Consider the following 24,779-nt stretch of genomic DNA (forward strand, 5'->3'; position numbering starts at 1 on the left):
CACAAAAAAAAAATAAAATAAAATAAAAAAATAAAAAAAATAAAAAAAAAATAAAAAGAATTAAAAAAAAGAAAAGAAATATGCAACCCAATGTTCATGGTGGCACTATTTACAATAGCCAAGATACAGAAGCAACCTAAAGTCCACTGACAGATGAATGGATAAAGAAGATGTAATATATATATATACAATGGAATATTAGCCATAAAAAAGAATGAAATAATGCCATTTGCAGCAACATGGATGGACCTAGAGATTATCATACTAAGTGAAGTGAGTCAAAGACAAATATGATATCATTTATAGGCAGAATCTAAAAACTAGTACAAATGAACTTATTTACAAAACAGAAACAGACTCACAGACATAGAAAACAAACTCATGGTTACCTAAAGGGAAGGTGAGGGGATAAATTAGCTGTATGGTATTAACAAATACTCATTACCATATATAAAATATATAAACAACAAGGATTTACTGTATAGCCAGGAAACAATATTCAGTATCTTGTAATAACCTATAAAGGAAAAGAATCGAAAAAAAAAGATATACACATATACATATGTATAACTGAGTCACTTTGCTGTACACCTGAAAGTAACACAATACTGTAAATCAACTATACTTCAATTAAAAAAAAAAGAATCTAGCACTTTTAGAATACATCTATTCCAATTACTGTATGTTTTGGTACTATAACATTCATTTTGGATATTGATTGATTGATTGATTATTGATTGATTGATGGCTGCGTTGGGTCTTCGTTGCTGCATGCGGGCTTTCTTAGTTGCGCTGAGCGGGGGCTACTCTTTGTTGTGGTGCGTGGGCTTCTCACTGTGGTGGCTTCTCTTGTTGCGAAGCATGGGCTCTAGGCACGCAGGCTTCAGTAGTTGCAGCATGCAGCCTCAGTAGTTGTGGCGCGTGGACTCTAGAGCGCAGGCTCAGTAGTTGTGGTGCACGGGCTTAGTTACTCCATGGCATGTGGGATCTTCCCGGACCAGGGATCGAACCCGTGTCCCCTACATTGGCAGGTGGATTCTTAACCACTGCGCCACCAGGGAAGTCCCTTGTTTTGGATTTTGTTTAAAAGTCAGATATAGTATAAAATTTGACTAACTTTATAGCTTTAATTTATATCAGTTGTTCTCAATCTTTTATTCTTCTACAATATACTTGAGAGAGATGGCACGCTCCCATTATACACAGTGGCTCAGTAGAGCAATGATTCTCCACTAAGTGGGGAGAATGTGGTGGGGTGAGGTGGGGCGGGTTGTCCTGAGTTGAGAATTACTAGTTCACATAATGGAAAAATATTACATAAAGAAAGCTGTGATTCAGAGGCAAGAAACAAAGTCAAATCTACAGAAAAACACCAAGTGTTAAGTCATAGATTCATTTCTTTAATGTAGATCCAAAACATTCAAGGTACTTAAAATTAAAATGTCTTACTAGTGTGTTTTCTCCATTGGAACTATTCCAGAGCCTCATTCGATTATCTGTACCAACAGTGAGGAGGTGAAGCCCATCACTTGTAAAACATAAGCCATTAACTTTCCCATTATGAGCAGTGTTTGCTGCAATGAAAAACACAATTCAGTTTATCTGTTCTTATAAATTCAACACACACTTAATGCTTGATGATATAGTTACTTAAACATATTAAAGGAAAACTATCTGAATTATCTAAATATAAGTTGATTATATTTAAAATTAATCATCCCTTTGGATTACTTGAACATAAGCTATTTAAATTAGAACCATAAAAGCAGAGGAAAATAGGAAAAGCAAAGGGAGAAAATCCTGCCAAATATAATTTTTCTTCAGAGAGTAAGCTGTGCTATCAAACTCAATTAACTGCATAAACCTACCACTAAAATTTTAAATTGAAAATTAAACTTCTTATATACTATTTCCATTTTCAATCTAAAAATCATTCCATGGACTATTAAAAATCAAGAATACTAGTATTTGCCACTTAAAGAAGTGTTCTAGTCTCAATCAAAATTTATATTACTTTCAAAATGAACAGGTTTGAGAAAGCATAATTCTCAATAACCTGATTAATTTAATTTAAAAGATTATTAAGGGGCTTCCCTGGTGGTGCACTGGTTGAGAGTCCACCTGCCAATGCAGGGGACATGGGTTCATGCCCCAGTCCGGGAAGATCCCACAAGCTGTGGAGTGGCTGGGCCCATGAGCCATAAAAAAAAAAAAAAAAAAAAAAAAAAAAAATTATTAAAATAATCATAGGTTTTATATAGTTCAACCTAATGTATTTCTGGTCCAAACTTAATTCTGAATCAGAATTTTAACCCACACGGAAATTAAATTCTATTATAAAAATGCAATCGAGGTACTTTGTCACCTGGATTGCAGTGGACTCAAATTAAACACAACTTGCAAATTTTGTGATAAAATGGACACAAAATATTACCATTTCTTTAATTTATTGTAACTTCCTAAATGGCACTGAATTTGTATTAGTTGGCCTCATGTGAGGAAAAAAAATAAAATAAAAAGTTAATCCAGAAAAGTTTCTACATTCAAAAATTCACGGGCAGAAATGCCACACTTACTTGTATCTTTTAGTTTCTTTCTTTCTTTCTTTCTTTTTTTTTTTTGTTTTAAAAGCCGCAAGCTACACAGCATGTGGGATCTAGTTCCCTGACCAGGGATCAAACCTGGGCCCCCCGCATTGCGAGCACAGACTCTTACCCACTGGACTACCAGGGAAGTCCCCTTACTTGTATCTTAAAGAAAGACAACCATAACTTATATATACTACCAAATGTAAAATAGATAGCTTGTGGGAAGCAGCCGCACAGCACAGGGAGATCAGCTCAGTGCTTTGTGACCACCTAGAGGGGTGGAGTAGGGAGGGTGAGAGGGAGATGCAAGAGGGAGGAGATATGGGGATATATGTATAGCTGATTCACTTTGTTATAAAGAAGAAACTAACACACCATTGTAAAGCAATTATACTCCAATAAAGATGTTAAAAATTTTAAAAAAATTTTAAAAAAGAAAAAATAAATAAAAGCTCACTGGAATCCTCAGTAAAAAAGAAAAAAAAAAGAAAGACAACCATAATTTAGTTGATGTAAATTTAGAAACTAATTTGTTGTGAATGCCTTTTTAAAAAAAACATAAAATCTACAATTTGTCAACATACATTTATTATTTGGTTTCAATTCAAACATTTCAATATAAAAATACTATCAATGCCATATTTCTATATTAATGTGTTTTTCATTACCTGATTCAACTGCTTGTGACTTTTTCCCATTATGCTGATCAAGAGTAATCAAACATCCTGATGCTCTCCTCACATCCCATAATTTTGTTCTACTGTCAGCACTGAGAAGACATAAATGTTACATTAACGTATATAGCTAGGATAATGACTGTACTCCTCACCCACCTTTCCAGTATTATGGCATACAGAGGTCTCAGTATATTAGCACAAATATATTTGTACATTTGGATGGTTGTACTTTTGCCTTTCCAGCAAATATTCAATAGTCAATAGTAGCACAAAGAAGTGAAAAAATAGAAAAAAAAAAAGTAAATCACAAGGACGGAATTCTGCTGTTTTTTCTGTTGTTTTTAATGACGTGAGCATCTTCCTCTCCAAAGACTAGACAGGCTTAGAGCTTTGTTCCTTGGCAAATTGTTACTATATCTGTTCTACTGTTTGTTATTCAAATGTTGCCTAGATAATCAAGCAGTGAACTAATTTCACTTTGCTTAAGAATCCATTTGGTAGGAATACGGTTTTTCTTTTTATATGAAAAAAATGAAGAATAAGGTGAATCATAAGGACAAAATATTCTTATTTGGTTTCCTGTACTCAAATCAATCTTTGTCAGATATACAAGAAATAAATTTAATGTCTCCTAGAAATTCGACACTTATTTTCATTTTATTTCAAGTGAAACGAAAAAAGGTAAAACCATGATCACATATCAATTTCAGCTTCTAAACTACTACTAAAGAAAATATAAATCAGTTCGGCTGATGCTATCATATCCTCACAAAGCCCTCAATAATATTCTAACCTGTTGGGTTTATCCAGGTCATTTTAATTAGAAAGAGTATTACGCTGCATTTTATAAGCTTATTTCTCATTTATAAACCTTTAAAAAATATCTATACAGGGTTTATCTCTTCCCATAACTTTGATTATTTTCACAGATCACCATCAAACGTAGCCAATTAGAAGAGTCGGCAAAAAGTTAGCATTTCCCATTCTCAATTTGGTTTTCTTTCTTTCCAGCTGGGGAATAGGTCTGAAATGGGAGGAGTCTGAGGACTTAAGTCTCTTCTGAAACAGATTAGATATGGACATAACTGACTCCTAACATTGATTACTAGGTCCATTCTGGTACTGATTCAAATTCCTGGGGTACTCTGAGAATTGAAAGCCTCTTAGTTTCCCTCTTGATTTGAGGAAAACCAAATTAGAAACAAACAATGTAAATCCACTCTAGCATGGACCCACAAGCAGTGCCTAGCTCCTCACCTTCACACTTCTTTGGCCAGCCTTCCTATGGCTACATTCTAGACTTTGTTCTACTTCAGAAATCATAAATTTCAATGTCACATTCTGCAAACTATTAACAGAAGCTTCTTTGGGGAATAAACTGTGACAGAGAGGGAGGGCTGGCTGCTTTACAAATATCGAGACACATTTCTTTATAAGACTAATAAAAGTAGTTTTTGTAATAATTCTTCTGCAAAAAGTTTTATTAAAATGTCTATATTAAAATTTGATTACTACTTCCTGTCCCTTCAGTTTTTAAATTTTCTTATCAACACTCATGCTTCTACCGCATTAGGTCCTTGAACCTTCCTATAAGCCTTTTGGTGATTTTACTTCCTTCCTTATACCTGTGACTTGAACAATTTTTAGACAATTATTAAGTCTGTGTCATTCAATGTTTTGATTTCTGTGGCTTAGTACAGCTGTGGGCTACACCTTCGATAGAGCACAAAATACTGACCAGCAATCCTATGTGCCCTTAATCAGCTCCCTCTTCCATTCATTAAAACTGTTATTCCAAATCTTTAACTACCTTCCCTGAAAACTGCATCCCATTCCAGTATTTTCAATAGATGACATCAATTTTTACTCACTAAAAAACAACAGAGGTCACTGGGTTCGCATTTCTTAAGCTTCTCTGCCAAAGTCACAAATTTAATTGTATTCACGCCTTTCTCCTCCTTCCATTTAGTCTCATGATGCCCTTCATGTGTCAAATCAGTGTCCCCTTCTATTGGGACCCTTGATATTACCCTCTCTTGTCTAGTCAAGGTCCTGATGTACCAATTATTCCCTCCATTTCTTCCTTTTAAAAAAAAAATAAATTTATCTATTTATTTGTTTATTTATTTATCTATGGCTGCATTGGGTCTTTTCTGCTGCACGCGGGCTTTCTCGAGTTGCGGCGAGCAGGGTCTACTCTTCGTTATGGTGCGTGGGCTTCTCATTGTGGTGGCTTCTCTTGGTGTGGAGCACAGGCTCTAGGTACGTGGGCTTCAGTAGTTGCAGCATGCAGGCTCAGCAGTTGCGGCATGTGGGCCCTAGCGTGCGCGGGTTTCTGTAGTTGTGGTGTGCGGGCTTCAGGAGTTGTGCCTCATGGGCTCTAGAGTGCAGGCTCAGTAGCTGTGGTGCATGGGCTTAGTTGCTCTGCAGCATGTGGGATCTTCCCAAATCAGGGCTCAAACCTGTGTCCCCTGCATTGGCAGGCAGATTCTTAACCATTGCGCCACTGGGGAAGTCACCCCTTCATTTCTTATCTTCACTAATTTCTCTCTAGCGATACTTTTCCGTCAGCATTTAAATATGTAAGACCCTTCCTTCCAGCAAACAAAACCCTCAACCCCCTTGATCCTCAAGAGTTAAGTGCTTTTAACACAACACTGTAAAACAACTATACCCCAATTTAAAAAAAAAAAAAAGAAAGAAAAAGCGTTAAGTGCTCTTGTTCTTTTTTCCCATATTATACCTACCAGAGACATATCTCTATTAAAGCATTTTTCAGGATGTTCTGAAATCACTGATTTTTCTGACTATACCCCCTCATTAGACTATTAGCTTCCTGAAAGGACTATGCCTGTGTTACCTCTGTGTCCCTAGCACAATGCTTGGCACATGATAGGAGTCATTAAATGTTAGTAAACTGAATCAATGAATGGATGAATGTGCTGAATCAGATTCAAAATAATTTTGGGTTAAGCAAAATGAATTAAAATGCTACTATTCTTAAATTGACTGTGTTAATACTTTTGTAAGCAAAAATGACACAAAACAGTTGTTTCATGGTTAGTACTAGTAGATTTGCATTGCTACATAGATTCTGTTGTTTTCTCTGTTTTACAAAGTGAGCACCTTCAAGGTAGATAGTCAGGATTAAGATTATGATGCAAAGGAAGATTTCTTTTGGTTATACGAATTAAAATCTGTAACTCAATTATCTTATTTTCCAGGACCTATTTAACAACTAAATATGCATCTAACATAAAAACAGTCTTTCCAAAATGCTTATCATTAATTATTATTGTTATCAAAACCAAATAATTTGCATTTTACCTTGCAGTTGCCAAGATATACTCATAACGCGGTGACCAGGAAACTGCCAATATTTCTTGTCTGTGACCTGCAAAACAACCGTATAAAATGACTTGCAAAATATTTGAAAAAAATCAAAAGATACAGTGCAATTAATTTTGTCAGATTATGAAGAAAACATAGACTAAATCTTAAAAATAAATTGATACAATCATGATTTTTTCACATTTATAATAATCTATATTTAAATATTAATGTGAAGTCTATGGGGCATTTCTCACAATGCTATTTTATTATAAAAGGTCTGGGTTTGCTTTGGAAAAAACATTCAGAGCAAGTGAGTTTGTCTTTTTAAATACAGGTGTTAGCCTAGCAAGTCTATCCATTAATAAGTGATATAGCTCAAGCTTACTTACTTATCTCTACAACAAAATCCCTGCAACAAACCACCATACAAGATAAACATTCTAAAGAATAAAAATGATCTCTAAGTTTTCAGAAAGTTATAACAGAAAAAAATTATTTTAATTCATAATTGTAAAAGGCATTTATATAAAAATTTTTATCTAGAAAGCACAAGTGATAAGTTCATAGGATAAGTGATTTCAGCATTTTAATTCACTTCTACCTAACTAAACTATTCAAATCATATATTTTCATCTACCTAGCTTATATTCATAGAAATTCATGATAATGTAAAACAAATGTTATCCATCTCACCAAGTTTTCCTGATCTATTTACTATGTGTTTCTCAGAGATGAATAAAAATAGTATATCTGAATTACATCCCATTTTTTCATTGTTTAGAATTAGATGATCTAATACTAATAAAAAAGTAGCAAAAATAATTTAAGCTAGTAAAACTTTACCAAAGTATTATTTCAATACCTTTTTCTAAAATATTTTTATTGAGAAAAGAAGCACCTAAATATTAGAATGTTTACTCAGCCAGAACAATATTAAAAAATGCTCATGGAGACAAATGCACTGATGTAAGTTTCATAAGTAGTTCATTTTTTTCAACGTAGAAATAACACAAGGTTTTGAGTTAGACTTTCTATATTCTTTGAGCTTCCCCTGTGGCTACTGTACATAAAAATGTCTCCTCAATAGTTTAGTTTCATAACAATAATGCACAAAAGGATCTTTATTTCCCTGACTTCTAACAACTAGCACAAAATACATCAGTCATGTCACTTATAAAGAATACATTGTTAATAATGTTTCATTTTGTTGAATGGTTTACTCAAAGTAGTTGTTTCAAATACCCTGTAGAATGTGGGAACAGGATCCAGACTTTAAGTCACAAAGTTGTACTTTGGGCCCTCTAGTACCAACTGTAAAAACAAAACAAAAAAAATAGTTTAAGATAATTTTACTATAAATCATCACCAAAAGGAAACAAGAAACTACTATATGAATCATGACATATTCACTGTATCCCTGCAGAAATATAAAAATGTATGCTAATAATATACTTTAGTTATTAATGTTTATAACTAGAAAAATTCATTTTATTTTAATAGCTTAGCTTTTCCATGTTAATGATATAGTATATCATTAACAATCACTAGTAACAGATTCACAAAAACTCTGGACACAGACTGAGTGGACCTCAAAAACAAGTTAGTGCCCAAACTCTGACTGATGTCTGGGGGTGAGGAGATTCATGAAGTGCCACAGAAATAATATCACAGGGACCTGATACCCGATACCAGAAAAACATTTTTTCTTCTTCACACATGAAAATTTTTGTTGCAGGTGCTTTCATAAAAATGGATGTTTAATTTGAATCACACATTCTAGAGAAAAGGAAATCATTTCCTTGTTTTACTGTGTCAAAATGAAAAAGCTGCCAAATTTTGTTCACGTAAAATCTTTGAAACTTTGGTGGTTTAAAAGTAACTCTTTCATGTACCACAATGTTCGTCAGAAAGAGAGAAACAAATACCGTATGTTAACACATATATATGGAATCTAAAAAAAAGAAAAGGTTCTGAAGAACGTAAGGGCAGGACAGGAATAAAGACACAGATGTAGAGAATGGACTTGAGGACATGGGGATGGGAAGGGTAAGCTGGGACGAAGTGAGAGAGTGGCATGGACTTATATACACTACCAAATGTAAAATAGATAGCTAGTGGGAAGCAGCCGCATAGCACAGGGAGATCAGCTCCGTGCTTTGTGACCACCTAGAAGGGTGGGATAGGGAGGGTGGGAGGGAGATGCAAGAGGGAGGAGATATTGGGATATATGTATAGCTGATTCACTTTGTTATAAAGAAGAAACTAACACACCATTGTAAAGCAATTATACTCCAATAAAGATGTTAAAAATTTTAAAAAAAGTAACTCTTAAGGGAACAGAAATGTGCTTTCTTAATCTTTGAATCCTAGCCACTTTGAAACCTAGCACAGTGCCTAACTTGTACAATATCCGTTAAACTGAATACAAAGAGTAATACACACTTTTTTTTAAAAGAATTGTGATCTTCATCAGGGTTAAAATGTTTATATCAAAACTAACTAGATATTCAATGGGAGAAAGTTTTCAATATGTTAAAAAACAACATATGTACAAACCTGCTACCAAACAGTGCTTGGTGGCAACTGGAGACATATGATGACTATAAACTGTTTCTTCAAAATTAAATACATCTGCAATCTGATAATCAAAAGACATTTAAAATAAGTATAAGTTCTAATTATAATCACAAAAGCAACAAATTTTCTATTTACTTAGCAATTTTTTAGTTGACTGTTAGCAATTTATTTATTTTTCTCTAATAAATCCCAGAGATCAAGACAAGACAACCACTTGGTTCACCATCTTCCCTTCGCTCCATTCTGAGGGACTTCAGCATCTACACAGATGATCTAGCCAGTACTCTGCCTCTCAGTGCCATACAACCTCAGCTACCACACCCAGGACACTCTCATCACCTAGAACTGCTTCTCCTTTGAAATCACCTATTTCAGTTATATATGACCAAATTTTATATCATTTCAGCTCCCCCCAGCCCAGTTACCTACAACACACCTCAATAAAGCCCAGAAGTCCTATCAGTTCCTTTCTTCACTTCTTTTCCTTCTTCAGCTTGGATTCCAAGTTTCAATACTTCAACTGCCAATATCTTTGATGTTATCATTGCATTTGTCAAGACCTCAACCTGACTCCAAATGTCTGCCTTCCGTGTACCTATATCCAGGTTTAACTACACCAGAGTTCAGCAAACTTCTTCTGTAAAGGGTCAGATTGTAGGCTTTGAGAACCAACTACTCATTTCTGTCACTGTAGTGTCAAAGTGGCCATAGACAATAAATGAGCATGTCTGTGTTACAGTAACATTTTTTTTTTTTTTTTTTTTTTTTTTACAAAAAGAGTCCATGAGAAGCCTTGGCCCAGAACCTAGACTTGGCCTATGGGATGCAGTTAGTTGACCTCTGCCCTATCCAGGTGAAGAAAATCTTATAATAGAGAAGACTAGTATCACTATAAAAGATCATTCATCTTAACTGGGCTTTAGTACTGACTGCCAGTCCTACAATTTCAATAGCGTTGTCTACAATATTTGCAGCTATTTCAAACCTTCTCCACTCTCCACAAAAATCACCACTTCATCACTACAGGTGATCTGATCTTTCATTCCAAAGAGAAAGTAGGAGCCATTCAATGAGAATTTCCTTATTGTCTTAACAACAAACTTATAAACACATTTGCTTCCGCTTATCTTTTTTCCTTCTTCATTCCTGTTATCATGAAAAAAATGATCCTTCCTCTTATTTAAAGTTAATTTCCCCACCTGTGTTCAGATCACTTTCAGCACTGTCAGAAATCTCACCCTATACATTATTGCGTCTATCTCCCGAGTATGTATAACTGCTCTCTCCCTACTGGCTCGTTCCCATCAGCACTAAAACATGTTCAAGTCTCTTTCATTGTAACAGCACTCCCCTCCCCAAGACAAAAAAAAACAAAATCCTTTTCACCCAAATTCCTCCTAATTAATCTTCTTCCTCCCCCTTTAAATCCAAATTTTGACTGTCTCTAATTTCTTATCTCTGATGTATTTCTCAACTCACTGCAAACTTATTTTTTATCTCCACTACTCCCGCTCTCACCACCCTGCCAATACCACTGATAACCTTCTATCACCAAATGTAGTCTTTATCTTACCTAATCTGTCAGTAGCATTCAACACAGCTGACTATTCTACCTTCATTAAGACAATCTCTTCCACTGGCTTCCATTGTATCACATACTCCTGATTTCCCTCTTATTCTCTCTGGCTAGGCCTTTCTTTAAAGGCCTTGTCTTCTGCGGGCTTTGTTGTTCCTTCTCCTGTCCTATTAATCTTCCTCAAGGTTTAGTTCTGTGCACTCCTCCTTTCAACTGCCACCTATCTCCTAGTGACTCACAAATCTATATTTTCAGTTTAGACCACACTCCTGAATTCCACCTAGGTATAGCTCAATTCCTGGATTATCTCCACTTGGCTCTACACCTTAAAGTTAAATAGAGAAGACTCTAGAGAAGACATTCCTCTAAGCCACATCAAATGCTCAAGCTATTAAAACATGTTCATGGAAAACTGAGATGAAGTTATGAAAAGTACCTAATATATACATTAATAGGAAAAACTAATGATGGGAGTAGAGGATGGAGAAAAGGACAGAATCTTGCCTTCCTTATTTTTCTTTATACATAGCAGATGCACAATTGTTTCTTACTGAATGCTTTCAAATTTATTATCAATAAAATACTGTCATACCTTTATTTCAAACAGAATTATGAACTCATGGAATACTGTTTTAAGTTAGCAAAACATTTATGTTTTAAAGAAAATTTAAATCCAAGATGTCAGAGTTTTAATAGAAGTCAATGTTAAGGAAAGAAAATGTAAATGTGTGGCTTATTAATTTTTAATTAATTAAAAAATTTTAATTAAAAGCCATACTTTTAAATAAAGTGTAACATACAGAAAAGTACACAAAAATCATAAGTGTACAGCTCAATTAATTTTCACAAAGTGAATTTTCACAAAGTAATGACCACCTGTATTTAAAAACAGAACATTACAAACATTACAAATACCCCAGAAGGCTCCTTAGAACCCCCCTTACAAATCTCACCAAGAAAGATAGCCATCATACAGGCCTCTATCATCATTAGTTTTGTCTATTTTTGAACCTCCTATAAAGGGAATTATATATTAGGCACTCTTTAGTTTTTGGTTATTCTATCTAATATTGTATAAGATTCATACATTTTGTTAATACAGAAGTGTTCCCTTGTCATTGTAGGAGAGTACTCCGTTGTAAAATTTGCCAGATTTCATTTGGCTGTTAATGGACATTTGAGTTGTTTCCAGTTTTGGGTTATCATCAACAGTGCTGCTATGAACATTCTTACAAATATCCTTTAGTACACATATGCATGCATTTATATACCCAAAAGTGTAACTGCTGGGTCAGAGGATATGCACATATTTGGATTCAGTCAATACCAAATATCTGTACCAATCTGTGATCTCATCAGCAACATATGTAACTGTTATCATCAACCTCTTTTAAGTTTGGCCATTCTGGAGGGTACAGAGAGGTATCTCATTATGTATTTAAATAACACATCCAGGTGCACAATTAATAAAGTTGAACACTTTTATTTATTGGCTATTTGGATATCCTTTCTTGAAGTGCCTATTCAAGTGTTTTGCCTATTTTTCTATAGGACTGTTTTGATTTTTGTTGATTATATAACCTGTACATCAGTCCTTTTTCAAACATATGCATATGTCACATATATCATCTCCCATTCCATGGCTTACCTTTACACTTTTTTTTTTTTGCTGTACGCGGACCTCTCACTGTTGTGGCCTCTCCTGTTGCGGAGCACAGGCTCCGGATGCGAAGGCTCAGTGGCCATGGCTCATGGACCCAGCCGCTCCGCGGCATGTGGGATCTTCCCAGACCGGGGCACGAACCCGTGTCCCCTGCATTGGCAGGCGGACTCTCAACCACTGCGCCACCAGGGAAGCCCACCTTTACACTTTTGTAATAGTGTTTTTTGATGACTAGAGATTCTTAATTCTAATGTAGCTCAATTTATCTAACTCTGCCTTTTTGGTTTGTAGTTTTTGTGTCTAACTGTCATAGGCCACAAACACATTTTCTTTTTTCATCTTTAAGCTGTATCATTTTATCTTTCACATTTATACTTGTAATCCACCTGAAATTGACTTTTGTGTCTGGTGTGAGGTAAGGGTCAAAACTAGTTTTTAAATATGGATACCTAGTTCATCCAGCACCATTTATGGAAAAGGTTATCTTTTCCCCAATTCACTGCAGTGTTATTTTTATCATAAACCAAATCATTATACAGCTAAGGGTGTGTTTCTTGATTCTCTATCCTGTTCCCCTGTGTGTGTTTGTTTTCACTTGTACCAATATCATACTGCCTCGATTAGTGTAAATAATTTATGGTAAAGTCTTGGTTACAGGTAGTGAAGTCTTCAAGCTTCATTCTTCTTCAAGAGCACCTTGTCCTTCTGCATTTCCATATATATTATACATTAGAATTACCTAGTCAATTTCCACAAAAGAATTCTGCAAAGATTTTGATCAGAAATGCATTGATTCTATACATCATACTGGGTAAAATCATTATCTTTACAATATTAAGCCTTCTAATTATTTTCTTTCTTCTTTTTAGAATTGAGGTATAGTTGATATACAATAACAAAGTGATTCACAGTTTTTAAAGGCTATATTCCACTTATGGTTATTATAAAATATTCGTCATATTTCCTGTGTTGTAACATGTATCCTTGTACCTTATTTTATACATAGTAGTTTGTACCTCTTAATCCCCTATGCCTATCTTGCCCCTCCCTCTTTCCCTCTCCTCACTGTGGCAACAATTAGTTTGTTCTCTATAACTGTGAGTCTATTTCTTTTTTGTTATATTCACTAGCTTGTTGTACTTTTGAGATTCCACGTGTAAGTGATATCATACAGTGCTTGTCTTTCTCTGTATGACTTATTTCACTTAGTATAATACCCTCCATGTCCATGCATTTGATGCAAATGGCAAAATTTCATTCTTTTTTATGACTGAGTAGTATTCCATTGTATACACTGCATCTCCATTATCCATTCATCTGATCTGTTGAGTTGCTTCCACATCTTGGCAATTATAAATAATGCTGCTATGAACATTGGGATACAAATATCATTCTGAATTAGTGCTTTTGTTTTTTTCAGATAAATACCCAGGAGTGGAACTGTTGGGTCATATGGTAGTTCTATTTTCAGTTTTTTGAGAAACCTCCATAATGTTTTCCTCAGTGGCTGCACCAATTTACATTCCCACCAACAGCATCCAAGGGTTCTCTTTTCTCCACATCCTCACCAACATTTGTTATTTGTGGTCTTTTTGATGATAACCATTCTGACAGGTGTGAGGTGATATCTCATTGTGGTTTTAATTTGCATTTCTCTGATGATTAATAATGTTGAGCATCTTTTCATGTGCCTGTTGGCCAGCTGTATGTCTTCTTTGGAAAAATGTCTATTCAGGTCTTCTAACCATCTTTTAATCAGGCTTGTTTTTTTGATGTTCAGGTGTATGAATTGTCTATATATGTGAATATTAACCCCTTATCAGTTATATCATTTGCAAATATTTTCTCCCATTCTGTAGTTTGTCTTTTTGTTTTGTTTATGGCTTTCTTTGCTGTGCAAAAGCTTTAAGTTTAATTAAGTCCCATTTGTTTATATTTGCTCTTATTGCTTTGCTTTAGGAGATAGATGTAAAAAAATAAATTGGTATGATTTATGTCGAGAATGTGCTGCCTGTGCTTTCTTTTAGTTTAATGGTTTCCAGCCTTATGTTAAGGTCTTTGATCCATTTTGAGTTTATTTTTGTATATGGTGTTAGAGAATGTTTTAATTTCATTCCTTTACATGCGGCTGTCCAGTTTTCCCAGCACCAGTTATTGAAGAGACTCTCCTTTCTTTCCTTTTTGTTTTTTGGCCATGCCACAGGGCTTGTGTGATCTTAGTTCCCTGAGCAGGAATTGAACTTGGGCCCTCGGCAATGAGAGTGCAGAGTCCTAATCACTGGATCACTAGGGAATTGCCAAGACTGTCTTTCCTGCATTGTATACTCTTGCCTCCTTTGTCGTAGATTAATTGACCATAAGTGCATGGGTTTATTTCTGGGCTCTCCATTCTGTTCCACTGATCTACGTATCTGTTTTTATGCCAGTACCATACTGTTTTGATTACTGTAGCTTTGTAGTATAGTCTGAAGTCAGCGAGCGTGATTCGTCTAGTTCTGTTCTTTCTGAAGATTGTTTTGGCTATTCAGGGTCTTTCGCGTTTTGATACAAATTTTAAAATTATTTGTTCTAGTTCTGTGAAAAATGCCCTCGGTATTTTGACAGGGATTGCAATGAATCTGTAGATTGCTTTTGGTTGTATGTTCATTTTAACAATGATAATTCTTCCAATCCATATACACGGTATATATTTCCATCTGTGTGTTCTCCAATTTCTTTCATCAGTGTCTTATAGTTTTCTGAGTACAGTTCTTTAACTTAAGTAGGTTTATTCCCAGGTATTTTAATTTTTGATGCAATTATAAATGGAACTGTTCCTTAATTACTCTTTCCGAAAATCCATTGTTAGTGTACAGAAATGCAACAGGTTTCTGTACATTAATTTTGTTTCTGGCAACTTTACTGGAATTCATTGATGAGCTCTAGTAGTTTTCTGGTGGTGTCTTTAGGATTTTCTATGTATAGTATCATGTCATCTGCAAACAGTGACAGTTTTACTTCTTCTTTTCCAATTTGGATTCCTTCTATTTCTTTTTCTTCTCTGATTGCCATGCCTAGGACTTCCAAAACTATGTTGAATAAAAGTGGCGAGAGTGTGAATGTGACATATCCCACCATTTATTTAGGTCTTAATTTCGCTCAATAATATTCTATAGTTTTCTGTGTAGTGTTGAGTGGTCCTGTACACTTTTCAATTTCTTACTAGGTATATGATGACTTGTGCTGCAATTATAAACTATATTACTCTTGAAATTTCATTTTATAATTCTTTGTGCCTGGAATTCAGTTACAACTGACCTTATATTCAGCAATTTTGCTGAATTTTCTTATATTATAATTTGGCTAAAGTTTCCTTTGGATTTTCCATGTTCGTAATCATGTAATCTGTAAATGCCAGTTTAAGGAATTTCCCTTTAATTCCTACTATGTTAGGAATTTTAAAAAAATCACGAATGGGTATTGACTTATATTAAGAAGTATTAAATATTTTCCTCAATAAACTGGGTATAGAGAGAATGTACCTCAACATAATAAAGGCCATATATGACAAGCTCATAGCTAACATCATACTCAACAGTTAAAAGCTGAAAGCTTTTCCTCTAAGATCAGGGAGAAGAGAAGGATGCCCACCCTTGCCACTTTTATTCAACACAGTGCTGGAAGTCCTGGGCAGAGCAATTAAGCAAGAAAAAGAAATAACAGGCATCCAAACTGGAATGGAAGAAGTAAACCTGTCTCTATCTGCAGATGAAATGATATTATACATAGAAAACCTTAAAGACTTCACCAAAAAACTGTCAGAATAAACAAATTCAGTAAAGTTGCAGGATTCAAAATGTTAAAAAAAATCAGTTGCATTTCTATACACTAATGATGAACTATCAGAAGGAGAAATTAAGAAAACAATCTCATTTACAACTGCAGCATAAAGAATAAAATACCTAGAAATAAATTTAACTAGGGAGGTAAAAGGTGTACACTGAAAACTATAAGACACTGATGAAAGAAGCTGAAGACACAAATAAATGAAAAGATATTCCATACCAGTGGATTGAAAGAATTAACTGTTAATATGTCCACAGCACCCAAAACAATCTATAAATTCAGTGCAATCTCTACCAAATTCTCAATGGCATTTTTCATAGAAATAGGAAAGAATAATCTGAAAATTTGTATGGAACCACAAAAGACCCCGAATTGCTAAAACAATCTTGAGAAAGAAGAACAAAGCTGGAGGCATCACATTTCCTGATTTCAGACTATACAGCAGTCCCCTTCTTATCTATATTTCACTTTCCTCGGTTTCAGTTATCTGAGGTCAACTGTGGTCTGAAAATATTAAATGGAAAATTACAGAAGTAAATAATTCATAAGTTTTAAATAATACACTGTTCTGAGGAGCATGATGAAAGCTTGCTTGTCCCACCTGGATGTGAATCATCCCTCTGTTCTGTGTATCCATATCATATATGCTACCCACACATGAGTATAGGAAAAAATATAGTATATACAGGGTTGGTATATACTATAACCATGGTAATTTGATAGTATCTGTGGTTTCAGGCACCCAATGGGGGTCTTGGAATGTATCCCACGTGGATAAGGGGGGACTACTGCATTACAAAGCTATAGTAATCAAAACATTATGGTACTGGCATAAAAACAGACACACAGATCAATGGACCAGAAAAGACAGTCCAGAAATAAAGCCAGGCATATATGGTCAATTAATTTACGACAAAGGAACTAAGAATATACAATGGGGAAAGAATAGTCTCTTCAATAAATGATGCTGGGAAAACTGAACAACCATATGCAAAAGAATGAAACTGGACCACTATCTTACACCATGCATGTAAATTAACTCAGAATGGACTAAAATCTTGAACATAAGACCTGAAACCATAAAACTCCTAGAAGAAAACATTGACAGTGGTCTTGGTGAAGACTGTTTGGATTTGATACCAAAATGAAAGGCAACAAAAGCAAAAATAAACAAATGGAACTACAGCAAATTAAGAACCTTCTGCACAGCAAAGGAAACCATAAACAGTATGAAAAAGCAACCTAAAGAATGGGAGAATATATTTGAAAATCATGATAAAGGGTTAATATCCAAAATATATAAAGAATTCATATAACTCAGTAGCAAAAAACCCAAACAATCCAAATAACAAATGGGCAGAGGACATGAATAGACATTTTTCCCAAAATATAAGAATGGCCAAAATGAACATGAAAAGGTGTTCAATATCACTAATCATCAGGAAAATGCAAATCAAATCCACAATGAGATATCACCTCATATCTGTTAAAATGTCTATTATCAAAAAGAGGTTAAGTGTTGGTGGGGATATGGAGAAAAGGAAACCCTTGTGACTGGTAGTGGGAATGTAAATTGGTGCAGCCATCATGAAACACAATATGGGGTTCCTCAAAAAAGTTAAAATAGAACCATATGATCCAGCAATCCCACTTCTGTGTATATATCTGAAGGAAATAAAATCACTGTCTCTCTCAAAGAGATAGCTGCACCCTCATGTTTTTTGCAGTATTATTTATAATAGCCAAGTCATGGAAACAACCTAAGTGTTCATCAACACACAAAGGGATAAAGAAGATAACACACACACACATACACACACACAGGAATATTATTCAGCCATGAGAAAGAATGAAATCCTGTCATTTGTGACAACATGGATAAACCTTGAGGGCATTATATTAAGTGAGGTCGGGCAGACAAGGACAAATACTGTATAATATCACTTACATGTGGAATCTTAAAAAGCCAAACTGATAGAAACAGTGAATAAAGTGGTGATTACCGGGGCTGGGGGGTGGGATAAATAGAAAGATGTTGGTTAAAGAGTATAAACTTCCAGTTATAAGATGAATAAGAGAAGGGAGAAGTTTCATAGGGAAGGGGACCTGAGGCAGGGAACATAACACATAACATGTGTTCAGAAGGCAAAAGGAGATCAATTTAGTGGCAGTACATCATTTAGGTTGAAAAGAGGTAGAAGCTAAGGTTGAGAAAGTGGGAAGTGAGGTTATGGAGAACTTAGAATGCCAGGCTGAATTTAGACAGTGGAGTCACTAGAGGTTTTGTGTTGAGACAGGATGAAACTGCTTGATTCTGATTAATTCTGGGGTAAACTTGCTGTGGAAATGTGGAAGAAAAATAATGCAGAGAAACAGTTAGGAGTTTTTAGGAGTAGTCTAGATGTACAGTGATGGTGAGGGAAATAGAAAAGGGAAATCTGAGAGTTTGAAGGAAGAATTGCTAAGATTTGAGGACTAAATGGATGTGAGGAGCCATCATGTTCACTTCAGTTTGGAACATGTTAAGTTTGAGAAGATGACACTACATTTAAGTAAGAGAGGTTCTGAAGACAGGTGGAGACATATGGGACTAGAGCTCAGGGGAAAAATTAGCATGAGAAAGAAATATAAATTTGATCAAATATAAAAACTATTATCTACTGTCTACCTTTACTAAGCTATATTAATAGCTTTCTTTTCCTTTAAGTCTTTTGGCCAATAGGAGATAAATCCAATTTTCTTCCCTACACCACTAGACCATAGTAGTTTTTGAATAATAAAGCAAATAATAATAATAGCTAATGGTTTTTGAGCACTTACTATATGCTAGGCACTGTTCCAGGTACTTTACATATATTGACCTATTTAATCCTCACAACCATTCTATAAGGTACAATCATTACCCCCTTTACAGATAAATAGAGAGGTTCAGACAAATATCACACAGTCAGCAGCAGAACCAACATATGAACTCAAGCACTCTAGCTCTCCTTAACTACTATACTAATTTCACATCTAACATATATGACATCTTAGCAAATAATCACACTAAAATGGTTTAGGATTAAGTTCTCATTTATCGTACAGAGCAACTTGGAAAAGTTTTTAATGTACTTACTTGTAATGTATTTGTATCCCATACTTTCAGAGTTTTATCAAATGAGCTTGATGTGAACATGCCAGTGTCATGAGGATACCACTGTACAGTCTCCACACTATATTTGTGAACATCAGGATGGCTTCTATGAAACAGTAATCAAAATTTAGAGATAACTGATTTATTTGAGTTTCAAAACTGATACTATATTCATGAGTAGCAGTCTCAGGAATGATGATATGAATGGCCAAACCTAGATCACATGCCATGTCTTAGCTGTCTAGAGAAAGAGACTATCTAGGCATCTCTAGCTTTAAGCTTTCACAGTATGATGTGGAGGCCTGCTTCCTACTAAGGCTCATAAAATGAGAGACTTCTGATTTCAATACTATATCCTGGAGGGATCAGCCAGCTACACTGGACCACTTCATGGAGACAGTGATTTTTCCTTACTGGAAGAGATATCTATTCTGGTTTTGGATTTGCTTTTCCTGGCCATCATTTTATCAACACCATCATTCTTAGAATTGTTGCCTCACATACTTCCGTGGTGTCCCACACAGTATTGCTTCTGATTAAGAACCTTACTTATACAAGAATGCAACTGGTAGATGCCCATGAGATTCACTACTCTTATGTAACACATCACCCGTAGAATCATGATCTGTTGGAAGACTCAGTTATGACATCAGTTACAATATAGCACCTTGTGATGATGATGTGCTATCCTGAAGGATGCAGTATATGCTCTGAACCAGTGATCAACACAGTATGTGTCCTTTACTGAATCTTAATTGAAAGACACTGGCTATTTAGGAACACTTAAGAGACAATGGGGGGACATTTGAACACCAACTGTATACTTAATATCAGGAATTATTGTAGATGTGAGATAGCGGTAGTGGGGTTATGCTTATAAAACACCTTTTACCTTTTAGAGATACAAATAATTATGAATGAAATGATATCCTTCTGAGATTTGCTTCAAAATAATCCTCAGAGTAGGTGGGTAGGTTGGGGTAAAGATGAAACAAGACTGGTTATGACTGATAGCTGTTGAAGCTGGGTGATGGGTACACAGTTCATTATACTACTCTCTATTTTCATGTATGTTAGAAATTTTCAATAAGATAAAAGTAAACAGAAGACTACTGCAACCCAATGCAGATAGGACCATCATGAGTTCTGATTCCTTAAGGTGAAGGTCTGGATCACAATACAGAATAAAGGGCCTTGACACATGTGGTGCTACCTGAAGACCTCAAGCTGGCCTTGAGACAGCTGCAAAAAAGGACTGTAGTACCTATTCATATTTCCTTACTTTCTATGTCATGTATATACGTATATATTTTAATTAATTTCCTCTTTCTTTCTTCTTTTTCTTACCTCCATTATTTTATATAGATTAACTATACAATTGAGCCCACAGGTTGCACAATCCTGATATAAGATCACATAAAACCAGTGGAAAAATAGACATTATCCTGAACTGGAGATGGATGTGGTAAATAAACAGACTTAGGGTCATAGCTCTTTGGGGAAGGGGATAATTACACTTTTTTGTCAAATAATGGATACTTGCATTAGGTCAGGCTGAAACTTTTTTTTTCAAAGGAAGGGTAGGTATGGGAAGAAAGATATATACTGATATTGGACAGCCAAATGGGTGGACTGCGCCCTTTGCTTGGCTGAACATCCAAACTTCCTTTTTGGGGGAAATTCCCTTTGTTCTGTTGAAAGGCAGGGCCTTGCCTCTTGTTACATAAAGCAAGGGGCTCCAGATATTCTCTTTCCCTTGCCCTTGGCAGTGGGGGCATGAACATGTGTCCTGGGCTTCATCAATCCTGCCTGGGACTCTAAAACTCCAGCTAGTAATGCAAACCAAGGATAGTTAGCAATTATTCATAGCTGTGGAGTTGAGAATCTGTGTTTGTGACATGTAGCAGAACCCAAACTAAATTGTTCCTGTGGTGTGACATTGACTGTGCTCTCTTGTCCTAGTTTCTCTTGCTTTTCTGCTCATTTTCTACATTTGATTCTTCCACCTTCCTGCCATTATGTGAGATATTAAATTTCTTTCCAGTAAATTTCTGCTTAAGATAAACAGAACTGATTTCTATTTGTTCCTAAGAATCTACACATTTTCCAGTTTAATGTAGTGATCACAAATAAAAGCTCATTTATATTTTAGATTTAAAAATAGGACAAAATATTATATTATTCTCCTACTATGTATGATCTGTCATTCTCATTCACATTTAATACAAATTAGGGTACAGGAATCTTTTTGGTACTCAGAACAAACACATTAAGTAAAGTAAAAATAAATATCAGAAAACAGTCTAAGCCACATTAACTTAGTAACAACTTTTACTGAAATTATTTTTTAAAGTTAGATTATAAAGTCTTTGAATGTAAAATGCTACTTTAACTCATTTTGTAAAGATGCTTACTATATGCCCATTTACCAAAGTCATGGTTTTGAAGTTAAGAATTTGAATCTAAGAAGAAAGTCATAATAAAGTAAGATTGATGTCCTAAGCATTTACTTGACATCACACACCAGAAAAGCAAATCATAGCCACTCATGGAATAACATTACATAGCAGGTGGTATATATAAAAATATTATTTTAACAATGTTAAAATGATAGCTAAGATAAAATAAGACAAAGATGAATTAAACTAATTAATGACTGTCTTACACTTTAGAATTTAGATTTTTTGTTTGTTTGTTTGGTGGGAGTGGAGAGAATATAATATGGTGTAAGCCTCTTAGGAACCAAGTTCCAGAGTACTTGAAGTGGTATCTTGTTTTGTACCAAGTGTACCTATAATTATATTGCTTCCTATTTATATGGTGGCTTTACAATTTTTAATATGCTTTTTAAAAGACAGTATTTCATTTAAGTCTTACAGGAAAACTTACAAGAATAATAGGGCAAGTATAATTATCTCTAAGACAAAATAGTTTTGTCAGAGGCTCAGAGAAATAGTTTCCTTAAATTTGTATTTCCAAAGCGAAGCACCAGAGTCAAGAAACATTCGTAAATCTCCTCACAAATATTCCATGAACTTATGCATCTATCTAGTGCTTTGGGAACAGCTTTAATACAGAGTGGTTGCTGATATGAATGTTCATGAAGTTTTCCCTCTTGAAAACATTTTTTCGACACCTATTCTCTCTGTTAATTCAAGGTCTCCTCAAAATCAGATCAAATACAGGAAATGAAAAAGAATTAAGTGATGATTATTAACAAATTAAAACAAAATCACAAAACACTTTATTAAAAACTTAAAAATAATTCTCACAAGATTGGAAAGCCAGTAAATAGTAAAAAAAAAATTCAAGACAAAGAGAAGTATGTTAAGTTAGGCAGCTTTGAGTAAATAGAGAGGTAAGAAAGGGGTGTGTGGTGTGTGTGTGTGTGTGTGTGTGTGTGTGTGTGTGTGTGTGTGTGTGATTGTTAGTACATTTATGGCTTCTAGCTGTTAATCTTTTTGTTCTATTAATGATAGCTGAAAAATCTAATTTGTGTTTATATTTAGCTGGAAAGACTCAAATGAGTCTTATGCTAAGTAGTCTAAAAACTAAAATTAGTTACTGAGGTGTGCTATGTAGGTGGAGAACAAAAAGAACATAATCAAAAGTTTTTTCATGTTTTACATTTGATGCAAAAAATACTCAAATGTTTATAAATTCATGAATTACATTTTTAATACACACCTGCCAACGGAACACACTGCTTTACATGTGTAATAAGGTTGCCTGCTGGAGTTCTCAAGATCATAAAGCACAATCACACCATCTGAACCACCTGATAACATGCTAATAAGAAAAAAATTCACATTAATTTATCATTTTATATAGTTCATTTATGACCAAGTATTTCTGAAAATTACTGATCTACAAACTCAAATTTATTATGCCCATAAATACAGAGTAAATCTTCATTAGTATAGACTGAGATAAACTAAAATTTTTAATCTAATATTTGTGGAAGAATGAGTATAGAAAGATTCAATCTGTGATCAGTTAAAATTTACCTTCATGATTCCAAAAAGCAAGGACAGTAGAAACAAGATGGCAAAAGATACTTCTTATTTAAGGAAGTGAAATATTACAAAGTCATTTTAAATGGCCTAGTTATAAATGGAATCAGACAGACAAGTTATTACTGATGCTAGCTATCTGACCCTGGGCTTTTTATACTGCCTGGCAAAAAATAGGGGATCCATAAGTGTTAGATTTCTTCTCTCCGTTATGAATGCATTTACTCAACTCATTCAATTTTGAGCTTCTGCAATACGCTAGGCATATTGCTAGGCGTTATGCCAATTCAACTATGAACAAGACAGGCATGATTCCTGACTCCCCAGTTTACAATCTAATAGGGAAAACACATAGATTTGTGAATTTAATTTATATATCTATATATGTAAATATGCATCTATATAAAGTATTGCTATTTGTTAATATTACTGCTCACCATCAATTCTGGTGCTGTCTCTATTCATTCTTGTTCTGATTTTATTCTCTGGTAGATTCTTAAGAAAGGCCTAATGAGAACAATACTCCCTGAATTCTTGTATGTTACTAATAATTAGTCCTTTTGTACTTGAAAATTAGTCTGGCTGGATATAAAATCCTTGACTCACATTTTATTTCCTTGAACCTCTTATAAAAGAAACTTCATTTCTTTGAGCATAAAGTTCAAAGTCTGGTTACAATATGATTCTCTTTCTCTTATATGTAGCTTCAGATTTTATTCATTCTAGGAATGTTTCCTTGGAATATAGTTTTTTTTTTTTTTGGAATATAGTTTTGTTCTTTATTCCATTCTCTTCCTTTGGGTTTCTTCTCTGGAAACTCCTATTATATGTATGTTAGATCTTCTTTGCCTATCTTCTACATACATCTGTATCTCAAATACTTTTCCTTTCTCCATTTCTTTTTGATTTTTAAATGTTTCCTCTTATATTTTATTTGCTTGTGCTCCTTATGCTTTAGTCTTCATTTCTGAAACTTTCTTTTCTAATTTTTCCTTGAGTTTGATCATCTCATTTTTCAGTTTTTCTAATTCCTACTTATGTTACTCTTTCATACACTGTATCTTTTAAAAATGACTTTTAGGGACATCCCTGGAAGTCCAGTGGTTAAGACTCTGTGCTTCCACTGCAGGAGGCACAGGTTTGATCCCTGATCGGGGAACTAAGATCCCACATGCCATGTGGTTCAGCCAAAAAAATAAAGAAAATAAAAAACAGAAATGACTTTCAGCTAGTTTTAAAATATTAGGTAGAGTTCTCATCTATTTTGTGGGTATAACTTTCTGGCACAACTACACTGTCTAAAGGAACATTATTCTATTTATTCTCTTTGTTCTTAAAATAATTTTGTACAGGCTTTGATCTTAATCCTATTCTTTTGCTCATTTTTATGT

At 34.6% G+C, this 24,779-nt stretch overlaps 1 protein-coding gene across 4 annotated transcripts in view; it reads right to left on the minus strand.

The window, feature by feature from the left end:
• ERCC8 (ERCC excision repair 8, CSA ubiquitin ligase complex subunit) overlaps positions 1 to 24,779 on the minus strand; it is a 67,108-nt gene that overhangs the window by 25,227 nt on the left and 17,102 nt on the right. For all 4 annotated transcript variants that reach the window (XM_028492922.2, XM_028492923.2, XM_055086582.1 and 1 more), the window contains exons 3-9: positions 23,063 to 23,164; positions 19,358 to 19,481; positions 9,155 to 9,236; positions 7,841 to 7,909; positions 6,593 to 6,659; positions 3,257 to 3,357; positions 1,450 to 1,574 (exon numbers count right to left, since the gene is read on the minus strand). In XM_028492922.2, the coding sequence (XP_028348723.1) occupies positions 1,450 to 1,574; positions 3,257 to 3,357; positions 6,593 to 6,659; positions 7,841 to 7,909; positions 9,155 to 9,236; positions 19,358 to 19,481; positions 23,063 to 23,164 (670 nt within the window). The remainder of the gene's footprint in view (positions 1 to 1,449; positions 1,575 to 3,256; positions 3,358 to 6,592; positions 6,660 to 7,840; positions 7,910 to 9,154; positions 9,237 to 19,357; positions 19,482 to 23,062; positions 23,165 to 24,779) is intronic.

Source organism: Physeter macrocephalus, chromosome 8 (assembly GCF_002837175.3).
Source record: "Physeter macrocephalus isolate SW-GA chromosome 8, ASM283717v5, whole genome shotgun sequence".
Classification (NCBI taxonomy): Eukaryota; Metazoa; Chordata; class Mammalia; order Artiodactyla; family Physeteridae; genus Physeter; species Physeter macrocephalus.